Genomic DNA, 16,841 nt, shown 5'->3' with positions numbered 1-16,841 from the left:
ACCTAGTTATAACACACTAGTCGGTGACTACCTAGCTATAACACACTAGTCGGTGACTACCTAGTTATAACACACTAGTCGGTGACTTCCTAGCTATAACACACTAGTCAGTGACTACCTAGATGTAACACACTGGTTGGTGACTACCTAGCTATAACACACTGGTCGGTGACTACCTAGCTATAACACACTAGTCGGTGACTACTTAGGTATAACACACTAGTCGGTGACTACCTAGCTATAACACACTAGTCGGTGACTACCTAGCTATAACACACTAGTCGGTGACTACCTAGCTGTAACTAGCTAGTCGGTATATGTGCACTATGAAGTTCGGGAACCGCTAGCCGAAGTACCCTAGACCTTCCCGTGACAGTGTACACAGATCAAGGTTAACCTATTATTTCTATCCCTAGAACACACTGGCCAGTTTCAGTAGGACATTAACACTTCGATTACAGTAGGAGTATATGTTGTCTATTCGCTCCTATTGAGACTGTCGGAGAAATTCGCGATTCCTAATTGGATCTGAAAGACTTCTCATAAAAACGTCAAACAATACCATCACGATGTTTTGGACTTACCAACGCAATAACAACACACATTTTAAGGTAAGACATATTTTGCTACGTTTTCATTTCACGAAACAGATGAGAACAGACATGTTGCTTCTTAAAGTATTTCGTTAGCACTACTTCTGACGTATCGTAAAAAAAAATGAATTTACTGATATATTCTATATATATATATTATTTATCAATTCCAAAAGCACATTTCAATTCTTTCTTCGTTGTATGGAATAGATTTTGAGCATTTGTTTAAAACGGGTTTACTAAAGAATAACGATATCAAACCAAAATGTTTCTTTCGTACTAATACGGAGCCGCGGTGACCGAGTGGTTAAGGTGTCCCGACACTTTATCACTAGCCCTCCACCACTGGGTTACGAGTTCGAAACCTACGTCGGGCAATTGCCAGGTACTGACCGTAGGCTGGTGGTTTTTCTCCGGGTACTCCGGTTTTCCTCCCCCTCTAAAACATGGCAAGTCATTAAGCGACCTTGGCTGTAAAGAGGACGTTAAAAAACAAAAACAAATTCGTAACAGTACAAACGAAATCAAAGGAACCGAGCCAATCATTACTCGGGTTTTGATAAGGATGTATTTGTGGAGCGTTAATTTCACGTAATTTGTGTAATTAACGCTGAAACCATGTGATGATTTATTTTATCTAAATATTCAGCAAAATGTTTTTGTGGGCAAAATCATAAAACTGCCGCTTATTTGCTAGTAATATTTGGGAAATAATTAGCATTTGAGAGATAAACCACTGAATCATGTGATTCTATTTTTTGATTCCGATCATCATTGAGTCAAGAATTTATTCATCTGGTTCAGGTCGACTTTTCTTCGTTTTGTCATACATTATATTTACTAGTATGATATCCAAAATTTGATAATGACCATTGGCCTGGTGACCTTGACTTGTAGTCTTGAGGTCTATCATTTGACTCTATTCAAAGAGAAAACCCTTAACAAGAGGTCTAGAGGCCCTGTATCGCACACCTGGATGTCACGTTGATTCTGGCAAAACACACTTGATTCTTCAAAAGAAGGAGGATTTCAAATAATTTGATGTAGTTTTCATATTGGGCGCCGATCCTCAGGCTCGTGAATGCCAGACCGACCTTATATACCCAATTGGTTCCCCTTCATCCAAGGATACTTTAGACCAAATATATTAGGAGTCACCATTATACTAAAAATTGTTTTCCCTCCCCAAAGTACGCTTTTGACCAAATTTGGTCCAAATACATTCAGTACATTTTGAGGGAGCCTGAAGTTGGTTCCGAGTTCCGTTTAAGTAAAACAGAACTCGGAACCAGGAACCAGTTTCGAGTTCCTTTTATTTAAACGAAACTCGGAACTAACTTTAAGCTCCCACATTATGACTCGTAGCTATTTAAAGAATTTCGCTCCATTTGCCCTATTTGGGCCCCGCCCCTCCGGCCCCAAGGGGCAAGTAGCAATTTAAAGGAAATGTCGATGGAGGGACGGACGCCGCCTCATTGCATAAGTCCAGCGGTCCTTTACATCAGGTGAGCTGATAAACTAGAAGATTGTTTTATTATATGAATTCGGAAGCGTTAATTATTACAAAAAAGAAATGGAAGTGTCATTTATTATATAAAACAAGAGGTGTTACCCATTATACAACAATTGTGGAACAAGACATATGAACTCGTCAAAATAATAAATAAATTAACCTGCTTATTAAACACATAAATCGGTATGGAAATACGTTTGATCTGAACAAATTGTAAGACAATCCTCAATGATTATTCTAATGAATTATTTAATACTGTCTCACAAGGGACACCGTTTGGCAGTCGTTATAAAATTTCTGTAATATATGATACAGCAATCACGTGTACTTCGAGACAACCCGGCCTTTAAAAACGCTTTAATTATTATGAAGCAAATGTATCAGACATGTGAATCATAGGCATTGTAAAATCTTCGTGCGATAATCATCTGCATAACTCGACTAAAAGTTCCCGTTCCTATATATTAATATTGAATTATAGTTTAGCTAAAACAGTAATCCGATACATCGTGAGTAGAACCCTGACTGTACTTTTTTTTTTAAATCTTTGAACATGATGTTAAACATGTTCAATTGTAAACTTTAATATATGTAGTTTGGAAAAAGGCATTTCCCTGTGCAAATCACATTCATACGCGGATGACTGCCTTGAACTTAGTTTTGTTAAAATGATTACTAAAATATCTAGCCATTCCTTAGAATGAAAACGTCCTTGATGGAATCATTTCATTAGGAATTAACACAAACCAGACTAGTGTAAATAAAATGTACAAATAAACAATTATTTGCTAGTTGACCAATTATGCAATATTGTAAGCTCCTTTGATGTACTGTTAGTTATGTAAATATGACATATGGCATGACCTTTAAAGACCTCAGAAGGGTTCATTTTAGCCAATGTTTATTATTTAACAGAAACCACGATTCAAGTGTTTGTTTCTTGTAGATATTCTATATTTGTTTGCCTCCTACAGGTAAAAAGCCTGCTGTACGGTGTGTATAGTGTTGGGGTTTGATCAACGTGAGCCTCATCGCAGAGGTTTGAGAGATTTGGAAAAAAAATACAAAATACGATTTCAAATCTAAAAGAGTTCTTACGTAGAATGAGGCTCTGTCGTTTACGGGGAATTTTTGCACGTCATCGCCAAAGAGTGTCAAAACAAACAAAAATTGCATTACAAATGTAGAAAACAATGCCGATTTAATTAATTAAGAATCATTTATTACAATGATAATAATAGCTTTTTAACCATGAACAAAATAAGAAAGATGTTGAGAAATGTTTTAAAATAATACAACTGGCTGTAATAGTAAACTTTTTACTAGGCATGTTAACCATGTTACATTGTATATATGGCCTTATCGCTGATTAAACATACTATACAAAGCCGTACCCCTGATTAAACATGACATATATGGCCGTATCTCATATTAGAAATGCTATATATAGAGGTTACACAACGAGTGATTGTTGGATATGGAATTTATTTCACACGAGTAAGTTATTTTTTAAAAGTTACAAAAGACACAAGCTTTAGCGAGTGTTTTTTGCAACTTTTAAAAAATAACTTACGAGTGTGAAATAAATTCCATATCCAACAATCACGAGTCGTGTGACCTGTTTCTACCACAATAATATCGGCTTGAATCAAAGGGAAACGTGGCCAAGTATAATTTCGCGTATGCAAATAAAGTGTACCGGTGACGTCCGGGACCCGATGATGTGACGTCATTAGATTATTGATGACGTCAATAACAATTGCAGCTTGGGTCAAAGTTCACCGTGTTAGCCAATCGAAATGCGTACAGAGTTTATACCACGTTTGGTATAAACAGATTGTTAATCAACAGCTATAATGATTAACTGATGGTCTGAGAGTTGAATAACACAGGGTATTGTGGTAGAAATTGCCGTATCTCATATCAGACATGCTATATATGGGCGTATCTTAGATTAAACATGTTATATATGGCCGTATCTCAGATTAAACATGCTATATATGGCCGTATATCATAATAAACATGCTATATATTGCCATATATTTACATTTGTCTGGCAATGCCACTAAATAAACTAACCAAAACAAAGTGTTGTCTATGAGAGTATAACTGACACACAAAGCATGCCATGATTCCAGTGCGTAAGAATACATGTACAATGTAAACAAAGATGGCGGCCAATGTGAATCGAACTCTGAACTCCTGAGTGACCAAACACAAGACATTTGAAACAACTAAACTAAATGGTATAATATCGACAAAAACACATCAAATAAAGAAAATATGATAATAAATAAAACATTGTGAAAACCAATATCATTATTTTTGTCGTTTTTGTATGCACTATTTTGTGTGGCAATCTGCACGTGAGAAGAAAGGCTGTTCCAGTTTTGAAACGGTATAATTTCGCGATTGACGATAAGGCGGGAAATTTAAATTATAAGTCGAAACCAACATATTTTTCAAATAAAAACAATTCATCAAACGTAAATATAAGCATTAAACTGTCTTGATAGGCTAGCGCGCATTATGCAGTTTGTCTGCAAAGCTCTGTCATTTATATCGAACAGAGATGCCATATCAAGACAGTTTAATGCTTAAATATCATATTAGACATGCTAAATATGGCCGTATCTCAGATTAAACATGCTATATATGGCCATATCTCATATTAGACATGCTAAATATGGCCATATCTCAGATTAAACATGCTATATATGGCCGTATCTCAGATTAAACATGATATATATGGCCATATCTCAGATTAAACATGCTATATATGGCCGTATCTCATATTAAATATGCTATCTATGGCCGTATCTCAGATTAAACATGCTATCTATGGCCGTATCTCAGATTAAACATGCTATATATGGCCGTATCTCAGATTAAACATGCTATATATGGCCGTATCTCAGATTAAACATGCTATATATGGCCATATCTCAGATTAAACATGCTATATATGGCCGTATCTCAGATTAAACATGCTATATATGGCCGTATCTCATATTAGACATGATAAATATGGCCATATCTCAGATTAAACATGCTATATATGGCCGTATCTCATATTAAATATGCTATCTATGGCCGTATCTCAGATTAAACATGCTATATATGGCCGTATCTCATATTAAATATGCTATCTATGGCCGTATCTCAGATTAAACATGCTATCTATGGCCATATCTCAGATTCAATATGCTATATATGGCCGTATCTCAGATTAAACATGCTATATATGGCCGTATCTCATATTAGACATGATAAATAGGGCCATATCTCAGATTAAACATGCTATATATGGCCATATATCATATTAAATATGCTATCTATGGCCGTATCTCAGATTAAACATGCTATCTATGGCCGTATCTCAGATTAAACATGCTATATATGGCCATATCTCATATTAGATATGCTAAATATGGCCATATCTCAGATTAAACATGCTATATATGGCCGTATCTCAGATTAAACATGCTATATATGGCCATATCTCAGATTAAACATGCTATATATGGCCGTATCTCATATTAAATATGCTATCTATGGCCGTATCTCAGATTAAACATGCTATTTATGGCCGTATCTCAGATTAAACATGCTATATATGGCCGCATCTCAGATTAAACATGCTATATATGGCCATATCTCAGATTAAACATGCTATATATGGCCGTATCTCAGATTAAACATGCTATATATGGCCGTATCTCAGATTAAACATGCTATATATGGCCGTATCTCAGATTAAACATGCTATCTATGGCCATATCTCAGATTAAACATGCTATATATGGCCGTATCTCAGATTAAACATGCTATATATGGCCGTATCTCATATTAGACATGCTAAATATGGCCATATCTCAGATTAAACATGCTATATATGGCCGTATCTCAGATTAAACATGCTATATATGGCCATATCTCAGATTAAACATGCTATATATGGCCGTATCTCATATTAAATATGCTATCTATGGCCGTATCTCAGATTAAACATGCTATCTATGGCCGTATCTCAGATTAAACATGCTATATATGGCCGTATCTCAGATTAAACATGCTATATATGGCCGTATCTCAGATTAAACATGCTATCTATGGCCATATCTCAGATTAAACATGCTATATATGGCCGTATCTCAGATTAAACATGCTATATATGGCCGTATCTCAGATTAAACATGCTATCTATGGCCGTATCTCAGATTAAACATGCTATATATGGCCATATCTCATATTAGACATGCTAAATATGGCCATATCTCAGATTAAACATGCTATATATGGCCGTATCTCAGATTAAACATGCTATATATGGCCATATCTCAGATTAAACATGCTATATATGGCCGTATCTCATATTAAATATGCTATCTATGGCCGTATCTCAGATTAAACATGCTATTTATGGCCGTATCTCAGATTAAACATGCTATATATGGCCGCATCTCAGATTAAACATGCTATCTATGGCCGTATCTCAGATTAAACATGCTATATATGGCCGTATCTCATATTAAACATGCTATATATGGCCGTATCTCAGATTAAACATGCTATCTATGGCCATATCTCAGATTAAACATGCTATATATGGCCGTATCTCAGATTAAACATGCTATATATGGCCGTATCTCATATTAGACATGATAAATATGGCCATATCTCAGATTAAACATGCTATATATGGCCATATCTCATATTAGACATGCTAAATATGGCCATATCTCAGATTAAACATGCTATATATGGCCGTATCTCAGATTAAACATGCTATATATGGCCATATCTCAGATTAAACATGCTATATATGGCCGTATCTCAGATTAAATATGCTATCTATGGCCGTATCTCAGATTAAACATGCTATTTATGGCCGTATCTCAGATTAAACATGCTATATATGGCCGCATCTCATATTAGACATGCTAAATATGGCCATATCTCAGATTAAACATGCTATATATGGCCGTATCTCAGATTAAACATGATATATATGACCATATCTCAGATTAAACATGCTATATATGGCCGTATCTCATATTAAATATGCTATCTATGGCCGTATCTCAGATTAAACATGCTATCTATGGCCGTATCTCAGATTAAACATGCTATATATGGCCGTATCTCAGATTAAACATGCTATATATGGCCGTATCTCAGATTAAACATGCTATCTATGGCCATATCTCAGATTAAAAATGCTATATATGGCCGTATCTCAGATTAAACATGCTATATATGGCCGTATCTCATATTAGACATGATAAATATGGCCATATCTCAGATTAAACATGCTATATATGGCCATATCTCATATTAGACATGCTAAATATGGCCATATCTCAGATTAAACATGCATGCTATATATGGCCGTATCTCAGATTAAACATGCTATATATGGCCATATCTCAGATTAAACATGCTATATATGGCCGTATCTCATATTAAATATGCTATCTATGGCCGTATCTCAGATTAAACATGCTATTTATGGCCGTATCTCAGATTAAACATGCTATATATGGCCGCATCTCATATTAGACATGCTAAATATGGCCATATCTCAGATTAAACATGCTATATATGGCCGTATCTCAGATTAAACATGATATATATGGCCATATCTCAGATTAAACATGCTATATATGGCCGTATCTCATATTAAATATGCTATCTATGGCCGTATCTCAGATTAAACATGCTATCTATGGCCGTATCTCAGATTAAACATGCTATATATGGCCGTATCTCAGATTAAACATGCTATATATGGCCGTATCTCAGATTAAACATGCTATCTATGGCCATATCTCAGATTAAACATGCTATATATGGCCGTATCTCAGATTAAACATGCTATATATGGCCGTATCTCATATTAGACATGATAAATATGGCCATATCTCAGATTAAACATGCTATATATGGCCATATCTCATATTAGACATGCTAAATATGGCCATATCTCATATTAAACATGCTATCTATGGCCGTATCTCATATTAAACATGCTATATATGGCCATATCTCAGATTAAACATGCTATATATGGCCGTATCTCATATTAAATATGCTATCTATGGCCGTATCTCAGATTAAACATGCTATTTATGGCCGTATCTCAGATTAAACATGCTATATATGGCCGCATCTCAGATTAAACATGCTATATATGGTCGTATCTTATATTAAACATGCTATCTATGGCCATATCTCAGATTAAACATGCTATATATGGCCGTATCTCAGATTAAACATGCTATATATGGCCGTATCTCAGATTAAACATTCTATCTATGGCCATATCTCAGATAAAACATGCTATATATGGCCGTATCTCAGATTAAACATGCTATATATGGCCGTATCTCAGATTAAACATGCTATATATGGCCGTATCTCATATTAGACATGATAAATATGGCCATATCTCAGATTAAACATGCTATATATGGCCATATCTCATATTAGACATGCTAAATATGGCCATATCTCAGATTAAACATGCTATATATGGCCGTATCTCAGATTAAACATGCTATATATGGCCATATCTCAGATTAAACATGCTATATATGGCCGTATCTCATATTAAATATGCTATCTATGGCCGTATCTCAGATTAAACATGCTATTTATGGCCGTATCTCAGATTAAACATGCTATATATGGCCGCATCTCAGATTAAACATGCTATATATGGTCGTATCTTATATTAAACATGCTATATATGGTCGTATCTTATATTAAACATGCTATATAAAGCCGTATCCATTATTTAACATAATATACATGGCCGTATCCTTTGTTAAACGGAAAGCTGATTTCAGAGCTTCAACAACAACATAAATGTAAATCAAAAACAGCAGGGACCAAGGATAGAACCCTGCGGTCCTCCTGCAGCACGAGTAACAGAAAATTAATTTGAAATATTTCACCATTTGTTTTCTCTTCGAAAGATAGTTACTGAACCGTATCAACAATACACATGAAATACCGTAAAAAGCAAACCCTCTTTGTGATCAATTGAGATAAGCTGATGAACAGTTGAGTGACAAGACAAAAACCCCGCTTGATGCTTGTAGAATAGAGGGTTTTCAGTACAATTGTTATGGATATGTTGAAAAATAACACGCTCGAAAACTTTAGATACATTAATTATAATTATATTGGTCTATAATTAGACGTAGAATGCCTATCACTTTTTTTTAGCAATGACATTACTGTGGTCATCATCCACATCTTTGGATAGATACCAGAAGAAAGTGACCAATTAAAAATTATTTCAAGCGCCTTTGCAATTGAATGGGCAGTATATTTGAACATATGATGACATGACCAGACCAGAGACTTTATCTAACTTAAAAGTTGTTATTTCTTCTTTTTATGCTTTTTTTTCCCTCTCTCTCTCTCTCATAGAATTGGATGTTTCTATCATCGACATCGGTCATAGAGCAAAAACGCTTATTCAAAATGTCAGCTTTGTCACCATCTTCCGTAACTATATTTCCTAGAGCGGGGTCCATAAAGGAAGGAATTCATTGTGTATTTGTTACTGGTTTCATGAGTTTCTTAATTAATCTCTAATATGATGTAAGATCAGAAGAAGAATACTGATCAACTAGTTTGCGGAAACTTTAACGAATATTCTTTTATTTTCCCTATTGTTAACTTTGTTACGCTGAGCATCAAACTGGAGAGAAAAGAAACGGGCTTTATTTTATGTAATCTGTCACGAATCCTTATATTTTGTTCTTTATTCTAACGATATCCATGGCTTATCTTTAGCTCTCTAGTAACCTCTTTGGTAGGAATACAAGTATGAGCTAAATCTATGTAAGCTTTACTAAAATATTCAAACGCAATATCAACAGACTCGCGCATAATTATCGTATTTTCGAATTCAAAATTAGAAATAAGGTCATTAAACCTATTAATTAAATGTAATTGCATGCTTCTATATCCATATCTTGCGTTTATAAATATATGTTGAATTATAAAAGAATTTCAATAGAGACTAGACTTCAATCGTGGTCACCATATGATCTGTCTGTAGAAATAATTGATGAGACAATTATCTAAAGGACGTCGCCAGAAAAATGGGATCAAGCAGACTTGACCTAGTATGACCACTTCTAGAAGTTCGTCAATGACATTAATAAAACCAAAGTTGAGACTTTATCAGACAGAACATGCTGAGAAGTTATAGTTAACATGTCAACATTCAGATCGCCATAATGAGTAAATATGATGAAATGTCAAGTGCCCTTTCAATCGAAAAATGCAAGTTTGGCCAAAATTGGTCAATACATTGTATGTATAAGAATAGCTGAACGTTGAAATTCGATCTGAGGCCATATATCTTCAACCCTGAGAAATTCAAGGTCATTTAGTGGTTTAAATTTTAATTGTTCATTTACAACAATAGAATACTACCACGTGCCAAATTTCGATCTAAACGAATAAAGTTATGATAGCCTTCTAAATTTAAACTTTCTGATCAAACATTGCTCGTCTAAGTGTGTTTCCGTAAGGCAAATAATATCGTATTCCCCGACCAAATCCTTGATATCTCGCTTTTTTTTTTCTAACACTTCTTATATCTAAATGGAAAACAGATAATTCATTTGGACAAAGATTTGATTCGATATCCATGTCGGTTAGTATTAAAAGCAAGATTATCAACAAGTTCAATATTAGAAAATGTGCGTTTAACGCCAGAATTAATAATGGACGTGACGTAGTATGACCCTTCTTAAGAAGTAAAGAAAACTAAAAAAAATGTTGATATCCATGTTCTAAAGTACGAAAATACGAAATGTAGATTTGATCAAAAATCTGCCGTAGACCTTTGTGTAAAAAATCCCAATCGCCGTTATATAGGTCATAATATCATTACCCATTTTCAAAAGCGAAACTCATTCGACATGAAAATCTGGTAATTGGGCATATTACTTAGTTTAAGAAGAGTTGCGTTTTTGTTTATTTCGAAGAACAATATGACAATAGAACACAAAAACCAAACAAGTAATAAATGGTGAAAGTCCTTTGTACATAGACTTGAAAAATATAATCTATAACATTAAAAATATTAATATATGATTGACTCTAACAATGTGTGACCGTAATGCTAAGAATAGTTATAACAATATTAAACAAAGTTTAGATATTTCCGGAAAATGCAGGTACATTGTATGATAAAAAAAGAAGTATAACAATAATACTGTACCAATTCAAATTCCTGTCGTATATATAGAGGATATCTAACAGTATCTTCAATAATACCAAATATTTCAATTTCTACCCAAGTTGGACTCGATGAAACTACCAAACTTAATCTGTTTCATTTGCTCATGAATTTGACCAGATTAACACTGATCAGTGCGTATGAATACATGGTTAAAATCCTTCCGCAGAACTATTTCACTGTTTCTACATTGTTGTTATAAACATGGATTAATTATTAAAATTATTAAATTTATAATGTATTCTTGTATTTGATGAAAGACCAAATATGCTAGATACTTTTTTTGACAAAATAATGCTGTTTTTAATCCTAAAATTGCGGACTATTTTACTCGACCGACAAGACATGCACAATCCGGAACTCCTCGGGCTTTTCCGCATTTAGACTTGCACAAGCACAAGATATTAATATCTAGACCGACTTTTTTATTCGAAAAAAAAAAACAATTGAAATATAAGGATTGAATCTAGATTTGGTTGATTTCATGGGGTCATGAATTGAGTTGCTCTTGAGACAAATTCAACATGAACTGCTTCGCAGTTCATTAAAGGAGGTGGTGCATAGGAGGGCTAAATCGGCCCACAGCGATTTTTTTCCCGGAAACATATTTTTGTCAAAAGCATAATATCCCCGATTATGTGGGAGGAATTAATTTCCATTCCTCAATGTATATATTCTTTTTTTGGTGATTTCATTTTTTCCCCATCTAACTGCATAAGAAGCTAATGTTTTGACCACTAATTATTATAGAACACATTTTTATTTCCTATTTGTGAAACAAATTCACCCCATTTGTTTAAGGTTTAATTTTGTATATGAATCATCACGCTCCGTGACACTAAAATTAAATTTCAGCCTAATTTGATGTCTTCTTTGTGAAAATCATTGTTTTTAACTTTTCATTTAAAGTCTAATACCACAAAGTTATTAATGGAGTACTATCAAAATTTCCGGTTGGAAATAATCTATGGATATTCATAAACATTTAATGAAACAAATTTATTTGGTGAATTACTGGATATGCCAAGATTTCATTATGTTAAACGCATACACCCCCAATTTTGGACAACATATCAAAGTACCGAAAGTACTGAAAAATAGAGGCAAATGCTAAAAATCCAACAAAAATAACAATGCAACCAGACTTTACTGCTTGTGTCAGACAGGGTGCTCCTTTTTAACCCTTGGGTTTTTAATACAATTTAGTTCATGACCTTTCTTTGTAAGCAAAAATCTTTTGTTATCCAGTAATTTTTGATGTTTTTTTTGGTTGTGTATCAAGATTAATATGCAAACATGTTTTTTAAAAGCAAAATTTGATAGTACTCCAACGATTATTACATTTTATCTACTTAACAAATAAAAGAAAATTTCAAGAAGGTAATTTTTTTACTGATAATTTTGTTAAAAAAGCTGTAATTACACTTTCTATTATACAAATCCATACTAAACACACATGTTTTCATAAAATATAACATCACATGAGACTATCAATGCACTATGAATTGTATCAAGTACTTTTGTACGAGAAATATACTGAATTTAAAAGGGAGGGTACACATTTTTTACAGAAATCATGTTAGGTGGCGCTGCGTATACAGCATTTGCCAATTTTCGTTTTAGTGTCTAAAATGACATGTATTTGGTAAAAGTCTATCATAATATCATGCATAAAATAATATTCGGCCGTGGGCCGCCATGCACTACCTCCTTTGTCTTAAGAGCAATTCAATTCATGACCCCATGAAATCGACCAAATCAAGATTCAATCCTTAAATATATTTCACGAGTGTGGCTAAAATTTTGTCAATATATTAGCCACTCGAATGAAATATATTTCATATTATTAGAAACAGAATATCTAAAAAGTATCGCAATAGCTCCCAGAATTCATTGTGGTCCCCTGCCAAGGGTTCACAATTTTACACCAAATCGTGACGTTATGTATTCTATCTTGCATTATGACGTCATATAACATGACGGAGAGCAATATGAAAATCTTAATTTTCCACTTTGTCGTTTTTAAGCAGTGTTCTAATTGGTCAAATCAGAAAAAGTGGTATGTTGCACAAGTAAAAAATATCACAAAAAGTGATATTTTTCACCTGTGAAAAATATCACTTTTATAGAATGAATAATTGTCGGTACTTCATTGGTAAAAATGCAATAAATATATACACATACTTCAAAAGAAGGATCAATGGGCATATGTCAGAACTAATTGACAAAACAGGTGAATATGAAGTGTGCTTTGCTAAATACAAATACAAATACGCCATTCAGAAATCGTAGTTTAATTTTAAAGTGGACTTGACAAAACTATGTTTACCCAAAAGTTTGTTTACATTCATAGTTGATCATTTATTTCTAGCAGCAAATACATGTATTAAAATAGTTTAAAACTTATATGCAAACAATATATATATATAAATATATAGAATAAAGTTAAAATGTCCATGTGACGGTAAATAATAATAAAATAAAAAGCCAAACACAGATCTGCTGTCTCCCTAGTACTTTCGCGGCTACATTGTGCCGCTCTTCAGGGGATTATCTTATTATTTTGTTAGAATATGTTAGAATCCCCTGAAGAGCGGCACAATGTAGCCGCGAAAGTACTAGGGAGACAGCAGATCTGTGTTTGACTTTTTATTTTATTATATATAATTATATAGATTACGACCCGGTTGGTATATAGCTACACAAAACTTAATTTATCTTTATTGTACAATCTTAAATTCAGTGTTATTGTGAGAATGGTACAGTATATGTGTTTGTTAGTCGATCAAAGTTGTCGAAGGAACAAGCATTCTGACATAGAGGTACTGGAACGTTTAGAAATTTAAACATGTCCGCCTCTAATACCGTTCGTGCTGACAGTTTTTCGTCTACCATAGACCTGCTTTTTTGTATACAGATGTAATTATGATACATATTTTCGAACATTACTCCAAAATCGATAAGCTGACATTTATAATTCCAAGAAAGATATCACAGGATATTTGTATATTTTATCTTTGTTTATCAAAACCGATCCGAACGCTTTAGCAGTATACATGTATATATTCTACTTCTAAATTTATGACAACTACGATAGCATCGCACAGACTCCGTTTCCATCGTACATTTATTCCGTAGTGCGCAATCAGGTATACAAAATTCGCCTTAATATTTTGACTGTTGGTTTTACACCTGTGCCGAAAACTGAACGAGTGTCATAGCTCATCCATCGATCACACCTGATAAAGAAACGGACACTTTCGAAATTTCTCAAACTCTGTTTTCAATCATCGCCGTTCGCCTTTTAGATAAATCTTTCCAAATCACGTTTATACTAAAATGGTCAATCCCATTGCGAACAGTCTATAATTACTGAAAACTTTATTTTACTTCATATATTGTATATACATCAGAGAGAATACTTTAATATTGAATTGGTGACCTTTAGTCTTTATTTAGTCTTTATTTTGTCAAATATTGTAATGTTGTATTTGTTTTGGGAATGGGCGTTGATAAGATGCAAAAACTTGTGCCCAATCCCTTTGTACGTTTTGACAATATAATATGTTTGAATTGAATCGAAAAATCGAGAATACTTTTGAATAATTTTCGCAGTCTCGGATTAAAGAGAGCATCATTGATGATATATTTCCTTCATTCCTCATCAATTCAAAATACTTTCATCTGTAATAATTATTACCACATTTTGTTCAAGTATACAGACATTTCCCTAACCCTTCTTAATTTGTTAAAGTTGTAACTACCAAAATTACTTCTTCGTTTGAGACGTACGATTCAAACAAAACCTAGCACGATTAAAAAATGAGTAGTGTTTCAGGTACGACTGAAATGTGTAAAACACATGTTTTTTTCTTCTTCTTCTTCAGAAATATGTTAGCAGTGCAAAGATCATGAGAATCGTACGTAAAGGATTGATATTAACCCCAGCGATGCTGGCATTCTGGTGCGTTTGGAGCTTCGTAAGGGCAGACCTTGAAATTTCTAAACCTTTCCTGTTTCAACCTACACTAAATTGCATTCATCAGTCTCCTAAAAGTATCGTGATTACCGTGATCAGCAAAGCGTCCAATTCCTTACAACGCGAAACGATACGACAAACATGGGGAAGCAGACATATGCAAAAAAAGTATAATTTTAGTCTATATTTCTTGCTCGGTACAGAGAAAAAGGTTATCCTTGATAACGAAATTAATTTAAAAGGTGATATAATACAGGCAGATATCGCTGAAAGCTACTTCCACTTAACAGAGAAAACAGTTGAAGCATTTAAATGGATGACTCTTTTCTGTCACAAAGCAGACTATTTCTTCAAAACCGATGATGATGTGTTTTTCGACCTTGAGTTTCTCAAAGAAATCCAAGCAGATGGCAATTATTTACCAGATGACGTCATTCTTGGCCATTGTGTGTTTAATGTAGGCCCATCGAGAGGTAATACGACAAAACATGATGTTTCATACGAGGAATATCCATTCCAAGAGTACCCGCCATACTGTGGAGGACCCGGATATATGATGACTTTGAAAACCGCGAGAAAAGTGTATCGTAAGATGCTGACAACTCAAGTGTTTAAGTTTGAGGACGTTTATCTCGGTATAGTTATCTCGAAATTAGGCTTACGTGTGAAGGATGTGAAATATTTTGTTCATTTGATGAACAAGGAAAATAGGAATCAAAGTTTCTTTGTGAGGTGTTCTCGAGTGATCCATAATTTGACACCAGATTTCGTTCAGCTGTTATGGGATGAAATCGGAAGCATGAAGAGATTTAGAGACGACTGCGTGTGAGCGAAGCTACATGCGTGGCAACACATTTAAACAATATCACTTATTTCGTATTTTAGTCCTAAGTATGTACGGAACAATATACCATTTGAATAATTTCAATGATGTGAGAAGATGAAAACAGATTGTCTATTATATTCGTTTTAGTCTTTTTTCCATTGAAAGGCAAATATGATATTTTTTTATTTTTCATGTTACCTTACTGATACCTTGTATTATCAAAGGCGTTGTAATATTTATTACCGGTGCAAGTTTTGCTTGAATAAATTTGCGATATTTGAATTCTTTGTAGTAGATTTTGCCCGTAGATTTTTACTCCGTTACTGTAACAAACAGTTAGACTACGCCTACAGGCCTGTTGTAACAGTTACAGAACAACTTACAGACTTGCCTACCCGACAGATTTGTCATTTGTCATTAAAAACATGTAAACACACACAATCACCTGGCAATGACAGGAAGTAAAATAAAAGCCATACATAAAAAAATATAAAAAAGAAAATGTCAAACGTCACAACCTATGAAATGGTTCCGTTTGCGTCAGCAGGGGGCCCTGGAATTTGTTTACTCTACTGTACTGTCAGTAACCTGTTAGGCCTACTCAGTAACCTGTGTATTTGGAAGTTGGGAATTGGCTCTTAAATGAACGAACATTCGGTAAA

At 34.1% G+C, this 16,841-nt stretch overlaps 1 protein-coding gene across 1 annotated transcript; it reads left to right on the top strand.

The window, feature by feature from the left end:
• The first annotated feature begins 269 nt into the window (after positions 1–269).
• On the top strand, positions 270–16,468 carry LOC117335478 (beta-1,3-galactosyltransferase 5-like). The gene is made up of 2 exons (XM_033895503.1): positions 270–611; positions 15,262–16,468. Exons 1-2 carry the CDS (start codon positions 570–572, stop codon positions 16,180–16,182), a joined length of 963 nt encoding a protein of 320 aa, XP_033751394.1. The 5' UTR covers positions 270–569; the 3' UTR covers positions 16,183–16,468.
• The last annotated feature ends 373 nt before the right edge of the window (positions 16,469–16,841 follow it).

The sequence above is a fragment of the Pecten maximus genome, chromosome 10 (assembly GCF_902652985.1).
Source record: "Pecten maximus chromosome 10, xPecMax1.1, whole genome shotgun sequence".
In the NCBI taxonomy this organism is placed as follows: domain Eukaryota; kingdom Metazoa; phylum Mollusca; class Bivalvia; order Pectinida; family Pectinidae; genus Pecten; species Pecten maximus.
Note: the sequence above shows the minus strand (reverse complement) of the source record. Positions and strands in the feature narration are given on the sequence as shown.